This window comes from Chironomus tepperi, unplaced genomic scaffold (genome assembly GCF_022539635.2).
Source record: "Chironomus tepperi strain 1889 unplaced genomic scaffold, CSIRO-AGI_Ctep_v1 contig_37, whole genome shotgun sequence".
Classification (NCBI taxonomy): Eukaryota; Metazoa; Arthropoda; class Insecta; order Diptera; family Chironomidae; genus Chironomus; species Chironomus tepperi.
The window spans coordinates 1,642,289-1,657,860 of record NW_027226159.1 but is presented as its reverse complement, the minus strand read 5'-3'; the positions used below and the strand labels follow the sequence as shown (position 1 = coordinate 1,657,860).

The 15,572-nt window shown below is 33.3% G+C and overlaps 1 protein-coding gene across 1 annotated transcript; it reads right to left on the bottom strand.

Annotated features, from left to right (window-relative positions):
- Positions 1 to 66: 66 nt before the first annotated feature.
- On the bottom strand, positions 67 to 13,828 carry LOC139098506 (plectin-like). The gene is made up of 7 exons (XM_070650737.1): positions 13,624 to 13,828; positions 11,503 to 11,654; positions 11,414 to 11,426; positions 5,643 to 5,989; positions 1,799 to 2,787; positions 1,565 to 1,730; positions 67 to 1,392 (listed from the first exon to the last, which is right to left on the bottom strand). The coding sequence occupies exons 1-7, from the start codon at positions 13,826 to 13,828 to the stop codon at positions 67 to 69; spliced, it is 3,198 nt and encodes a 1,065-aa protein (XP_070506838.1).
- Between the last annotated feature and the right edge of the window lie 1,744 nt (positions 13,829 to 15,572).

Below are 15,572 nucleotides of genomic sequence, written 5' to 3'. Positions count from 1 at the left end.
ATTAAATAAATATAGAAATAAAAAATTGTATTTGCAGAATACGGTCAATAGAATGTTGTTAAACAGTTAATTAAGTTTATTGCTATTTTTTTTATGGCTCTTACCTTCTGAACTAGCGCGTCTTTCAAATTCATCAAATAGTCGATTAACTTCAATCATTTCTTGTTTTAAATGAACAATTTGCTGATCAGTTGGATCAGTTTCAGCAAGAACTTTATCAGAATCTTCATTAAGAGCACGTCGGATGTCGTTACGTTGCTCATATCCCAAGGCTACAAAATGCTCAAAACTCCACTCTTTTACGACACGTATTGTTGCCAGAATCATATTTCGACGTAAATGAATTTGCTTATTTTGCCACAACTCAATCATCTTCTGTTGCGAAAGTCTCAATTTATTAACTAATTCAAATGCTTCTTCATTTGGTGGTGGAATCATTAAGCATGCACTCGGTATAATTTTTTCACCGCCTTTAACTGTCTTCACTTTCCAATAAACTTGTTGTGATGTATCAATCAAATCAGCAACTTCACCTTTCTCTAAAGCAATTTTATCATCATGTTTATATGTACATAAACTTTGCACTGTATAAGGCTTGTTATGAATCAAATATTTTCGTTCAGTTAATGGCACAATTGACTGTGACCGTTTCGCTAATTTATCAACAACAACACTAAATTGATTTAATTCTTCTAAAATTGTTTGCATTCCACGCAATAAAATATCACCGCGATCCAGATTGAAATCACTATCGGAATATTTTGTCTCTAGTAAGTCCTTCCTTGCAACAAGCCATTCCTTCTGTTCATTGACATCATTATAAAAGTTCTGAAAATCAGCCAGATGTTTAAAATGAACTTCAAAACAATGAATAAGTTGATATATCCATGATCTTTGTTCTTGTATTTCTTGCATATAACTTGCTACCATTTTGGATGCAGGATGTTGTGCAACAAGTCCTTCGCCTTTTTCCATAGCTGCTCTTATTTGCTGATCACGTCCATTAAATTCATTAACCAGTTGCTTATAGCTGCTGTTTAATTGCATTAATTCCATTGACGTATCCGACCAATCACGATTTAATTCAATATTTTCGTGTGTCGATAACCAATTCAATTCATCTGTCGCAACGGTTATAAAGTCATGTAACGCATGAAGGTCACATAAACGTTTTGTTGATAAGCTCAATAGTTCAGCATAAATTTTCTTTAATTGATTAAGCTTTTGTTGATAGAGATGTGCCTCATCGCCTGACAAATTAGCTTGCTGACGTTCACATTGAAGTACTTTTGAATGATATTGATCAATTGTCTTGTGCTCAACTTGATGCTTGTCAAGTTCAGATGTAATTGAATTGTAATCTGATCCCCATGTTGCTTGCAATATTTGTGACTTGAAAAATAAGAGTGAAATGTGAAGGTTTTTAATGAAATTATTGGAAATATTCAAATTAAGGAAATTATAGAATTGAATTTAAAATGTCATTGATGATTGAAGCCTATAAAGCTCATTAAATTCATCAAAACATTATTCAATAAATCACATTTCCATTGAATAAACATACCAGCCTTTGTTGGCACCATGTTATATGCTGTTCAATGTCCCTCAAATATGGATTATGCTCCAAACTTCTACCATTTGTTAAATCACGTGTTGGTGACATTTTTGAAAGCATTTGAAGGTGGAATGTTGTTCGAAGTTGTGAATACTTTTGATTGACTTGCGTTGCACTAAATTAAATTAAATAGAAAAATATTCAGATCATTTACATAACAAAAAAAGCAGTTCCAACACTTACTCGCTATACAAATCTTTTGATTTTGCATGATTTCCGTCAATGAGCGCATGACAATCTTTAATCATTTGCTCGATTGGCTTCTCAAGCAACTCAATTTCAGTTTCAATTGTTTCAACAATTGTCCGAGCATCAAGACGATGAATTTTATCAATTCTACTACTTTCATTTGAGATTCTAAATGATATGTCTGTAATTTTCTGATCAAATTGCTCAACTTCTCGTGTAACCTTGTCCGCCAACATTTCAAGTTGTTGCAAATGTTGTATGTGGAGGAGTAACTCGTGTTCCTTGTCTGCTAATGCTGCTATTAATCGATACCAAAATAATTCCAATGATTCCGGACGAAGGTCAAGTTCGAGTGACGTTTCACCAACAGATGAAAAATACCGTTCAAGTTGACTGTAAAGAACGGTCAAACGTTGCTTGTCTTTTTGTCTTTCAGGCACTTCAATGTTACGTAATTTCTTAAGATCTTCAAGTAATTTCTTTAACGATGTTATGTCCCTATCCAGTGTACGTTCTTGAAGCATTATTGTCTTTTCACGACACCAAATAAGCAACTTTTGAGCTTGAGTTCGATATTCTTGTGATTGTGTTTGTGAATCACTATCCATAAGTGGATGTACTTTAGGTGGTTGTGGAAAAACGTGATAGATTGAACTGATGTATGTAATCATTGATTTCTCATCTGGTGCGCTTATGTCAACATCTTGTGGATCTAATATCTTATAGACACTAAATTCCTTTTCCATCGTACTAAAAACTCTTTCCAATCGTTCACGACTTTTAATTTCACGTATATTACGCCAATCAACTAAATCTGGACGATTACGATGTAAAACAGCCGAGAATGCTAAACCATCACGCCATGATGATGTAAAGTCATTGATCTGTACGCCAGGGTATTTTTCAGTTGTCTTCTTTGCCCATCTCAGTAGTGCCTCGCGTGCTGATACATTCTCATCATTACCAAGCATAATATCAGAAATCTATGAATGAATTGAATGGAGAAAAAAAAAATGGATTATAAATCACAATTGAATAGCTGGAAACATAGATTAAGATGAATTATTTATTAGCCATGACGAATTCTAAATTGATCTTTTGTGGTAAAATGTGAGAGATTTAATTTTATTCAGTTTGTCTTCGGATAAAAATAGAAATGAAAACATTTCTGAATTTTACGAGTAAATAAGATATCAAAGGTGTCAATTTTCTGGGAATATCAACAAGTCATTAGATTTTTATTAGCAATATTAATACTGAATGACACAAGTCCATTAATTGATTCAAAATCCGGCATCTGGCTCTGATTATGTCAGACTCAAACGATGCCAGATTCTGACCACGCCAGACCCTAACTATGTCAGACTCTTACCATGCTAGATTCAGACTATGCCAGAATTTGACCATGCCAGACTATGACCATGCAAAACTCTGGCTATGCTAGACTCTAACTATGCAAGACTCTGACTATACTAGACACTGACCATGCCAGACACTGACCATGCCAGACTCTGAATATGCCAGATTCTGAACATGCCAGGCTATAATTATACCACTTTGACTATGCCAGAATCTGACAATGACAGACTCTGAACATGCCAGACCCAGCCATGCCAGATTTTTACCATGAAAGAGTCAAGCTTGCCAGGTGCCAGATTTTCAGATTTTGAATCGACTGGTCTTGCGCCATTCGGTCGTGACTCTAACCATACCAGAGTCATGCAAGTCAGATCTCGGATTATGGATCGATTAGCCGATTTTCGCTACATATTCGGGTATAGTCATTGTCATCACAAATGCGCCTTGTACCTCCATTTTTCCCACCAACTTTTCATATTTCTTTTCCACATAAATCTCTCTAAATATGGCCATTGGGCGAGACACACCGAAAATACAGATTTTTTTTCACTTCCAATACAGAAATTCATCAGCACTAAATTGCCGTATGATTTCATAACCAAGTACATGTAACTATGGACCATAATCGGACCATTCAGTGAATAATGCTTTTTAATATAAATTTCGCTCAGTGCAAAAATGTTGTCGAAGGTCATGAAATTTCTAATGATCAACAATATTTCACCAACAACAAAAACATTGTGGGCTGATCATTTCAGTTATGGTATTTTTTGTGAATGAAAATCAGCTCCGGTGTTGTCTAAACAAGACATAATGAAGTTAAATCAAGAAAATCCAGTTAAAAGAATCTTAAGCTGTTAATTATAAATGATGAGAAAAATATTTTTAGCACGCGTTACTCAAAATGTCCATCTTAGTTTGTAAATATCAGACAACACGATCTACTTTTTTGGACATTCATAAAAAAAGATTCTTTATTTGCTTTTACAGGTATAGAACTTATTAGAATCATTAAATAGTAATTTGTTGAGTCAGTATTCTATTTGGACAAGCAATAAGTGCTATAAAGGGTGTGAAGCTTTGTTAAGAATCTGTGAGAATTTAACGGGATGCTTAGAGGATCGTGGTGCATGATGCGGACGGTCAAAAAATTCATGGATGGAAGCTGTTGACAGAGACAGAAAATGCATTCAGAGCAAATGCAGAGAAAGCATTACTTTTGTAATGGAAATTTGAAAGCGGTAGCTAGCGATAGGGCCAGTTTCAGGTGACACCAGAGGATGGCCATGAACAACTATTGATCTGTACGGCCAGAGAAGTAAGTATTGTGGCTTCTGAGCAGCGTGGAATCTGGGGTAGAGGCTTTTATAGAGGCTATTTTGCCATTACGAGAATAAGGCATCTATGGCCGAGTGGTTAAACTGCTGGACGATTTCTCCGTTGATGGTATGGTACGGTATAGGTATAGGTACACCACTGGTACGGTACCATACTTTTCCATTCTAGGAGTCCTATTGTACCATACCAGTGTTGTGCCTATATCGTACTATACCACAACAGAAGGAATCTGCCCCGGATAACTGTTACACTCTTTAAAAAATATCAAGGTTCGATTTCCACCAAATACCGATCCCTCAATCATTATATAGAGCGTTGTCAATATGACTTCAATCCACACAATGCTCAACGACATTACAAGCATATGCAAACTTCACATCAGAGGATTATGAGTCAGCCTTGATAAGTGAATTTATTCATAAGTATCTCGTAAAATGAATCACAATAAAATTTGCCGGAAACGTATGGAATTTATAGGAAACATTTAGAGTAGCTAGCAAATTCTAGTGAACATGTGCTGCATTTTTCGATAATTTTAAGAAAGTTCTGAGAGATTTTTGGAAATTTTTTTGAATTCCTTATTGAGTTAGGCTACAAAAGTCTGCATATCCAGTTTTAGACTCTATCAACTTTTGGAAACCCCCTTAAAAAGCCACAACAATGCCATACGTCACAACAACATCTCATACCCTTAAAGCTAATTATTCCTCATTCTAAGCCTACACAGCATAGAACCAAATAGCACATTTCATTCATGAATTATTGCCAAGTAACTCCACTCAACATCTTTTTCTATTGAATAACAACAACAACTCATTGACGAGAGTAGTAAAAATTCAAAATAAAATTCTTTAAGCTTCTTTTCGGATGTCGCGTGCAATTTTAGTTCTTATTTGATTTCATTTCTACCCAATATGGTCATGAAGACGCAAAAATCACGTGTGGGTTGCCAAAAGGTATTTTCATATAGATTCAAACATTTGTGTGTGCCTGAGCTGCGTTTTTTTTCTCATTTCTGTATTGAGACTTATAATCTTGGTGATGTCGTGGGTGGACCGTACACTTGAAATATGTTATTCTCATGTCCTTGATCCAATTTAATTGATTTTTTTCACATTTTTATTGCTTATTTAAACTTTACCTTAGAACCTTTCTTTAAAGCAGATGGATATTCCAATGAATATGTTTTAGTAACATGACGTGATGATGTTCCTGCATTATCAACAACATCAACACCTTCACTACTTCTATGCGAATGCGTTTCCTCATATTTCATCGTTTTACGGATCAAATGACTTGGTGCATCCTCAAGATTATACCGAACATTATACTCGACTGTCTTATTTATCACTTTTTCTTGTTGATCTGTCGACACGTCATAAAAGTCATTATCTTTATCATCATTCGATGCACACCTGCCTGGTGCACATTGAAAATTCATAAGCGAACGCTTACGAGGCTTCTTATTATCATTTGACTTGAACATAGCTGAATGACATCAAGTATGTTTTAATTATTTAATTAACTTTGCTGTTCCGTTTCTGCCTTTTTTTAATGTCAATTTAGACATCCAAATTTGAACACAAACACACAATAATTTGATTGATAATTTACCGAAGCAAGCAAAACCCGCGCGCGAATGTAACAAGAATTTACGACAATAAAGAAAAAGTTTTTTTTTTTTTTCGTCAAGAAACTAAATTGACGCGAGCACGACTTAAAAGCGAACCGTCTCCAATGAAATTCGATCAACAATTGAGAAAACTGCTAAAAACGGTCGATTGAAAATGAGACTGAGATGATGTTGATGGTGTCGGTGTTTCACGGTGTTACCAATATGTAAGTTTTTCAATATTATTATTTTTTTTTTTGTCGAATATTTAATAACTCGCTATGACCGTACTTGGATGTAAAAGGTTTTTTATCAAACAACACACAAAAAAAATTCAAAGGTAGTGGGCAAAAAAAAAATATTTATTTTGTGTGTGCGCTGCATATAACCCGAGCGGTGCTGCGTGAGAGATGCATAAGTGATTATGTCTGTCGATTGTGTGAAGTACAGAAGTGCGTCGGTAGAGTAATTGGCTAGTCACATTACTCAAATTTGTAACAATATCTCGATGGTCTTTGGTTCAAATCCTATTAGATCCACAAATGAGCTTTTTCGGAAGTTTGTACAAATCTTGGTAGTATTTCGTAAGTCTGGACACTAAAATTCCAAATTAGCGCTTCAATCTAGTCTATAAAGTGAAAACCGCCTCTACATTGGAGTCCTGCCAACTTTGCTACTTTCAAGGATTAATAAATGATCAAGATTAAGACAAAATGTTAACAAATCAGCAAGTTGTTGCAGTTGAGATCAGCAGAAGGAAGTGAAATTAGATTCTGTCACATTTAAAGGAAGCATGGAACAGACAGAAACTATGTTGATACGTAGAAGGCAAGCTTTATAACAAGTCAGCAGGAAAGCAGAGCAACTATAATAAACTAGCAGAAGTGTGTGTAGGCGTTTTAACTAGAAATATAAGTCTGTTAAACCGCTTTATTGACGTCATGACTCATGAGTAGAAGGGACCCAGTTTCGAGATTAAAATCCACGAAATCTTGGGATCTGAGAGAGGCTATGGATCACAATTGATCTATACACCCAGATAAGTAAATAAATACTAATCTTGGGTTTGATATTGAGATTATTCACAATTCCATCCCAGAATTGAAAATTTTGGTCATATGAGTCATAGCAGAGTTGCAAAACAGGTGCCTGTGACAGAAAAAAACCGTACAAATTCTTAATAATTTATATAGTTTTTCCTACAAAACCTTCCTGATTTGCAACTCTGATTCATAGTGATTCAATAACTAACTAATCATCAATATTAAATCAAGACAAAATTAGAGCTTCAGGTATTGAACTTAAATGAACAACTTTGAAGAATACTTTGGAAGACCCTTGCCTAAATAATGTAATTTCACAGTGATTAAGCTGGATTTAGGTGACATCTATGAATGAACATGGAACACAATTGATGATCAGCGAAGAAAGTGAGTTAGTGACAGTATCAACTGATCATGCCCACCACACCACATCCACCATCCCACAACATATCATCTACATCTCGGGCATACAACAGCAAAGAAGCTTTTTTTTCTCTCTCATCAATCGAAAGATTAAGTATGAATATTCGTTGAGTTATGTAAATTGAATCTTCTCATTATTATTATTTTTTTTTTCTCTCTTGCATTTCTTTCTTCATTCAACCATCCATATTTGGCGATAGTTTTTTTCTCTCTTCTCAAATTAAAAAATAATAACATTAAGTAGGAAAAAATGTTGTCCATATTGATTGTTTGTTTGTGATACAGAGATTAAAGTGATTTTTATGACAATTTTTTTTGTTGTTATTAATACAGACAACAAGCAAAAAAATGAATAGAAAAACCAGCCTCCCAAAAAACTAATATAAAACTGCGTGAGCTGAACTTGTTTTCTGAAAATAACAAAACTAATAAATGAATTTTTTTTTTCTTTAAATGTATTACAAATAATTTAATAAGGTAATCAGTATGTATGGCTTATTTTAAATGTAAATCAATAATATATTCCGATACGCTTGATTTCCAAGTAAGTAAAAATTTTCCCTTTCGAATTATATCGCGATAACAAATTGATTGGAAATGTTTGAACGCATGAATGGAGTTAGGCGCTTTTTGCTGATTTTTGGGAATTTTTTAATGAATTTCTGGAAGATTTTAGGGAATTAAATTTGGTTTGTTCTTCTTCTTCTTCCCTGGCCGTACAGATCAAAAGTGATCCATGGCCGCCCTCAGTTGGCGCCAAAAGCTGGCTCTATCAATGACTACCGCTTGCCAAGTACCAATACCAAGTGTGATACTAACTCTATCGACAGCTTTTTTTTCATTTGATATTACAGAGCTAAGGAAGACCGAGAATCGCCTGGATTGGTTGTGTGGATAAGGACGCTAGAGATCTCAATATCCATAATTGGAAGAAGTTATGAAAAGATAGAGCTGTCTACAGACGTTCTTTAAACGCGGCAATGGGCCCCCGTGTGCTAAAGCCAAGGAAGTAATTAAGTAAGTATTACAGAGCTCATTTTGCAATTTTGTGAGTATTGAGCAAGTCCTTGTCATTATTACTTACTTACTTTCTTGGCTAGAACGCACGGATGATCCATAGCCGCAATTAAAGAACATCTGTTGACACACTCATTATTACTCATATTTAATTGTCAACGTCACTTCATCCGGGGTAATACATTTTGTTTATGTATTCTACATAGTAATACGTTTCATATTGACTATTAATGATCAATAATAAAGTTTTCATAACTAGACTTTGAATTGAATTATTGAATAGATTGAGAGATCGGTCTATGGTGGGAATCGAACCTACGGACTTACAGAATAATGATACAGAAATCCAATCTGTTGCCTAGCCACTCGTCCACATTGGCCTAGTACTGATAAATTCACCTTTATAGAGTATACCTTAGATCAGTGATTAATTTTAAATTTTCGTGGCACACCATTGTAGTTAGTTTCGACCGAAGCCGCAAACGGCTTACGGCTTATGAAATTTTCCAAAAATTATGACGACACACTAGTTTGCCGCGGCAACACTGCCCTATTTGGTTACCAATATATACATGGATATCCAGATTCCTCTTTGCTCAGATACCATGTATTTAATCCGAGATATTAGTTAAGGGGAACTTATTCTATATTTGTGAGACACGCTGACGCATCAATTTGTGAGTAGAATATTAAAATCTGAATCAATGTTTATATGGCATTAAGTGGCGTATAATGTGCAATTTTCCGGATAACCCGATCAGATACACGCTCAATCAAGATGTCCCCCAACTATGGAATAAATCATACAAACTAAATTTATCTCTGGACATATAAATCAACTCTCCACAAACTCATAAATACCAAAACTAACATCAGCCCACCCAAAGTGACACACAAAATTGACCATCCTCTACCTTAAACATAACTAAAATGAAGTAAAAAGTCAGCATCAGTAATGCAATTGGTGCAGTTTATGGGCAATTAGACTTTTTGCAAATGATCGACGCGAGGGAATTTATGTATAAATTCAAAGTAGTTAATTTAATGCGGCAATCTATTTGATCGCATCGACGAAAAAAGTAAGAAAAAAAAAGAAGTTTGTATTAATAATATAAAAAATATATATACGCCTTGTATATGGCGCTGTAAAGAATGCATATAGAAGCAATCAATATAATGAACATATTTGGAAGCGTATCATTTTAATTGAATGGTCTCAATATCTCTTACTGATCCATGAAAATGAAGTAATGAAATGCAATGAGCTTATTGACTTTAAGTTTGAATTGACAATTTTTTTTCGAGAGAAATTGAATGAATTGTCAATTTCGAGGAGCCGTTACATGACGCCACATATTGAACATTTGTTTTGTGGATTTCAAGAGAGCCATTTGATTGCCATAACAAATCGTTAAGTGATGTCACATTTTAATTCATCAATCTACATTACTTATTGTTGTTATTGCCACCATTAAACTCGTGTTTGACATGTATTAAATGGTTGAGATGATTGCGCATATTGCAGGCAATGCTTTTGTATGTAAATTATTCTGTCAAGTATCTTTTGGACATTTTTGGTGTTGACATTCTTTTTCTCACATGCAGATATGTGCTTTTATACTTGAAGACTTGAAGAATTTCGAAAATGTAAATGAACTGCTGGAGTTTTTTTGACGTTGTTGTCGTTGCTTGATACTTTTTAATGGGAAAAATGTGTTTTGTTGCAATTTTAAGTGTTCATTAAAATACTTTTTAAAACTAAAAATTAAGATTTTTAAAATTCCTAAGTTGAAGATTCATAATTTCAAAATACGTTAAATAATTAAATTGGTTGAAAATTCAAATTTATTGAAAAAGGCTGAAAGTTTAAATTTTTTCAAAAAATTTAAAAATTCCAATTCAAAAAAAAAAAATTGAACTCAAATTTAAAAAGAATTGAAAACTTAAATTTATAAAATATTTTAAAAAATTTTAAAATTTAATTTTTAAAAAAATTTGAAATTTTTAAATAAGGTCAAAATTTCAAAATTTGTAAATAAAGTTGAAAGTTCAAATATTTTTAAAAAAATAAAAATTTAAAGTTTTTAAAAATATTAAAAATTTAAAGTTTTTAAGAAAATTTAAAATTTGAATTTTTAAAAAAGTTGAAAATTTAGATTCAACAAAAAATTTTTTTAAGAAAGTTGAAAATTTAATTTTTTTTAAAAAGTTAACAATTCAAATATTTAAAATACGTTAAAAGTTCAAATTTTTAAAATGTGTTGTAGTTTCCGAAATTTTAAAATTGCTTAATTACTTAATTCGCAAATTATTCAATCAGTTCAAAATCAAGACCTAAATGACATATTAATCTGATATTAACACAAAATATCCCGTTACTCAAAACCTCTTCTTTTTGATCATCTGGCGCCTGTTATATATACCTATCCAGCATTCATGTCTCGAATTTCTCAGAATTCTCTTTCTCTTATTTATATTCCCTTATTTGAATCTCTTTATTAGTTTCTCACATTTTAAAATGAATCATTAGAATATCAATAGCCGTCAAATTTATTTCAAAACAAGTCACATAATATTTCAAAAATCTTTACGACTGTTATGAAATAAGCTTGTCATCTAAAACATTTTCATAAATAATAAAATACGTGCATGTACTTACTTGAAAGTGTAAAATTATTGTCCAAATCAATCCAAGTATTAATTTGGGATTTCCATCGTAAATATCCACAGGTCGAATATTAACGACTTTCACGTTTTTCTGTTGTAAAAATTTCAATGCTGTTTCGATGTTCTGCAGCATGTGCCATCGCATTTTACCTTTCTCACGTGGCTAATTCGAAGAAAAAAAAAGGCAAATTTTTTATTACTTCAATTAACTGAATTGGCTACTGAGAAGTATAACTTACCAATTTCTCATTAGACAGTAATTCCAATAACGTTAAGAGATTATGCCCATCACGCAAATCAACAAATAAGTCTGTAACTTTACCACCTGCCTTACGTAGATGGTTATTGACCCATTTTGTAAACGTTTTCTTCTGTATAGCATCTCGTTCGTCTGTTAAAGTAAATAAACAATTTGAATGAATATGTTCTTATTCAGCATATACAGAGAGAATTGTAATTATTTTTAAGACAAAAAAATAAAATGTGAGACTGAGTTTAGCAATTTGTACATGAGCAACGCAGTTCATTGAATTTGATTACGAGAAAGAAGAGGTAATGGAGTTGGAATGCCACTGTTAATGGTGGGATGGAAAGCAACATTTTTTATTGGGTTAATTTTGAAAGCATTTTGATGTAAATTGATCGTAAGTTGTGAGAAATTATGTTAAGGACTTGAGTGTTGAGTGTGAGAATTTGAAGATTTGACAGTAAATATGATTGATGCTGGTACAATACCAGAATAGCATAAATTGGATAATCGATCAATAATCTAAATTGCAATTGGCAAAGGACAGACAGCGATAGTTCCAGTTTTAAACGTCTACTGAGAGAGGCCATGGATCACAGTTGATTAAGTTAATCAAAATCCAGTCCAGACTGTCTTGATGTCGGTTTAGGTTCAAATTCGACACTATGCAAGAGTCACGCCGTTCTAGTTCCGAATCTATTAATCGACTTGTGCTATTTTTGCAGCTAATTGACATTATTATAGCATGAAGATTTGAGTGGTGGATCTTAGTGGTTAAAGGGCCGTTACTTATTGTGTAGCGCGATCATTAAGCAACCGCCTCACTCCCTTCGTACCAAAATCTCATTCGCCGTCCCCCAACAACCCTTTCTCTCCCTTCTCGTATAAATGAACGACCCCTACCAATTCTGTTGACATTCACATCCTTCAAACCACCTTACTCCGGTCAATGCTCTCCCCTTACTCACCACTTTCCTCACTACATTACAAAATTAACTCCAAACTCAACAAACAAACAGAATCATCTCAGTATCACTGCTCATCCATTGTCCTATACCAAAAATACCCAATTGCATCATAATAAAGTCTTCAACTTGACCTTATCTCATATGAATCACATAATTTCAAGCTCAAGCTTATAACTTAATAATAAATGAATAATTTCATATTTTCAGCACATTAATCAGCTGGTTTTTTGTGTATTCCATAAATAGGACAATGTGTATGAATAATGAATTATTCTCATACGAAGTAAATTAAGCAAAAGAACAATGGGAATAATATGAAATTCACGGTTCTCCGGATGTCCTTGAGGAAGTGTTGAATAAGAACGCAATATGTTCGTAACAAACATTTATCATCATTCTAATTAATTAATGAAGTTAGTTGCTATATTGTAGTTGAGGGAATGTATGGGAGTTATGGAATGCATATGGGGAGCTGGGAAGATGGGGGATTGGAAGGGTTTCATACTCATTTAATTTTATTACGGAGCGTTACGGTGGGGTTAGGAATTTGAAGTAGAGTTGGCATTCCGTTAGGACTATGGTTGAGAGCCCCAACTGAGAGAAGGGTGGGGGTCAAAAAGATGTTTCAGATTACAAGACGTAAAGGTTGATAGAGGAGGAGAGTCTGAAGCAGAATTAACGTGCAGGTTGAAATAATCGACGAAAGTCCACTAAATTACTGAGTCCGCGGGTGGCCGTTACGGGGGGAACAGGGAAGGTTCCCCTGAATATTGAGAGTGTCATCCTGCGCGAGGGGTCTTCCGCTTACGGTAGACTGGTAAGCGCCGAAACCCAGCTTTCGCCAACTCTGGTCTGAAGACAAAATACTAAACGTTACATAACTTCCGAATATTCCCTGACTTCATTAGAAAAGCATTAAAGAATATTAACTTTCAGCTTCTTTATGTCATCCATGATTTTCGCCACATGCGTGACTTATGACAAATTTTCTTTATGACCTAAGAAATTCCACACATAAACATGAATGAGGGAAATAACCCACGCAATTATGCAATGTGTGAGGTACGGCTGATCTTCATCTACATAATTTCGATGTCAACAGTAAAATGTTTCACCATAACCATTTACAAGTCAGTTCTTATTACCTTTTACATCTCTTAATGCACTTTCGTAGGTTAATATAGATGATGATGATGATGACGGTGATGGCTTATAAGCTTTAAATTTTTTATGTGATGGTGAATCAAAGTCATCATCACTTGGTCCATTAAAAAAGAGATCATCAACTTCGTTCATTATGTCGTCTGGATCAAAACCCAGACGATCCTTCATGTATGAATGATTTGCCATTTTTTCTTATGATTTTGTTTTGATTTTGATTTTTTTTTATTTTTTTTATATCTTATTTGCTTAATAATACAATAAATTAGCTTAAAACACTTTTAAGTAATTAAGGAATGTCATGCATGGTTAACACTAAAAATATTTTCACTTTTTTTGTATAAATAAGACACAAAACTTATTATGTCAAGGTTATGTCCATTTTGATGATAAAAGAGACCGTAAAATGAGTTTTTAATTTCACACTTTTTATACTGCTTAAAATAATTAACTCAATGAAAATTTACTATCATTAATCATTTTGTTGATTAATTTATTAATTTAGACAGCAACACTTTGATTATATATTTTCTACGTCATTTCGCAGGTTGAATGTAATTATAACTAAACTAAAGCTTCGCAAAATAACAGCGAATCTCGACCAAAGAAGTTAAAAATGAAAACAACAAAAACAGAGATCATTAGGAACGAGAAAGAGAGAGGGAGAGGGAAGGATGAGAATTTAAAGGCAAAAGAAAAATGTTGCGAATGTAATTAATGCTTCAGATTTCTTAAGGCAGAGTTGAAGATAGACAATGTTAGGACTGAAGGTAAACTCGCCCAAACACTCGTTTTAAGCTTGAAACTCCAAGAAAAATGCTAAATACTAGAAAAGTTATTTGAAAAAAGTTGAGCGGTTCTTAAAATTTTGAATTTCTCAAGCGCCATTTTTCAAAAATGTTCTCACTTCGAGTTTTAAAAATTGAATAATTCTAGATTTATCAGCTTTTTGTACAAAATTAAACTAAAATTCGTTTAGAAAAAAGTGGCAAGCGTTTAATTCTTCCAAATTTCCCAACTCTGCATGCTTATTTAACAAAATACTAATGATATTGATGTAAATTTGCTCATTTTACTCCATCTTCTCTCTTCTCTTCTATATCGTGTTTTACAATAATATTCTATTTAGCATGAAAGAGGAAACGAAGAGAACCATGCAATTTTTTTAAACAGCAAATTGACACTTTATGAACCTTCATTATATCCAGCATAATTCTAAGAAAGATTATTCGTGTATTAACATTTAATGACAAAAGAGCTTAACTTCAAAATCAATTAAAACTGTTCGTTTTTATGGACAATTTTTACTTCTATTCATCCTTTATTATTTTCGTCTGTTAATTGATTCTAAGAGAATGCCATTATGTGATTCGATTGTCGTATGGATATAATAAAAGAAAAAAAAGTATTAATGACTCTCTCGCCTTTATTTAAGCATTGAAATTTGTTATTTTTTTCCCTCTACCGAATCACAATTTTGTTGTTTTTTCACAAATCCACAATTGTAATCTCCCACGATACCTCACGCTGATATTATTTATGCACATAGATTTAAATATTGAAATTCTATATTTTTTTCTTGTTTATGCAATTAAAGACCTTAGAAATTACGTTAGAATTTGTGTTGAGCTGTCAGATTTTAAATAAAAATTTACGTAGGTTTTGCAAATCTAGTTCAATGCATTCACATGTTGCACACATCTAGTAGTCTGTCTGGACGGTTGATTGAATAATTTCTTCATTGCCATTCTTGATTTTACAGTTCTTTGATTGAAATTTCATTGCGGTTGTAAAAATACAGAATTGAAATATATGCGAATGGTGCATATACGCAATTCAAAAGAACATGTAAAGTGGATAGAACGTAATGGATCAAGGTGGCATAGTGACTTGAGAATTGATAAAAATGTTAGATTCATTGAACTTAATGCTG

Bases quoted from the DNA above. Each gene is read 5' to 3' on its own strand.
- LOC139098506 (XM_070650737.1), bottom strand. From the start codon at position 13,828: ATGGCAAATCATTCATACATGAAGGATCGTCTGGGTTTTGATCCAGAC. The intron at 11,655-13,623 runs GTAATAAGAACT...TTACTTTAACAG, and splicing joins TGCATTAAGAGATGTAAAAG to ACGAACGAGATGCTATACAG. The intron at 1,731-1,798 runs GTAAGTGTTGGA...AATTTAATTTAG, and splicing joins TCAAAAGATTTGTATAGCGA to TGCAACGCAAGTCAATCAAA.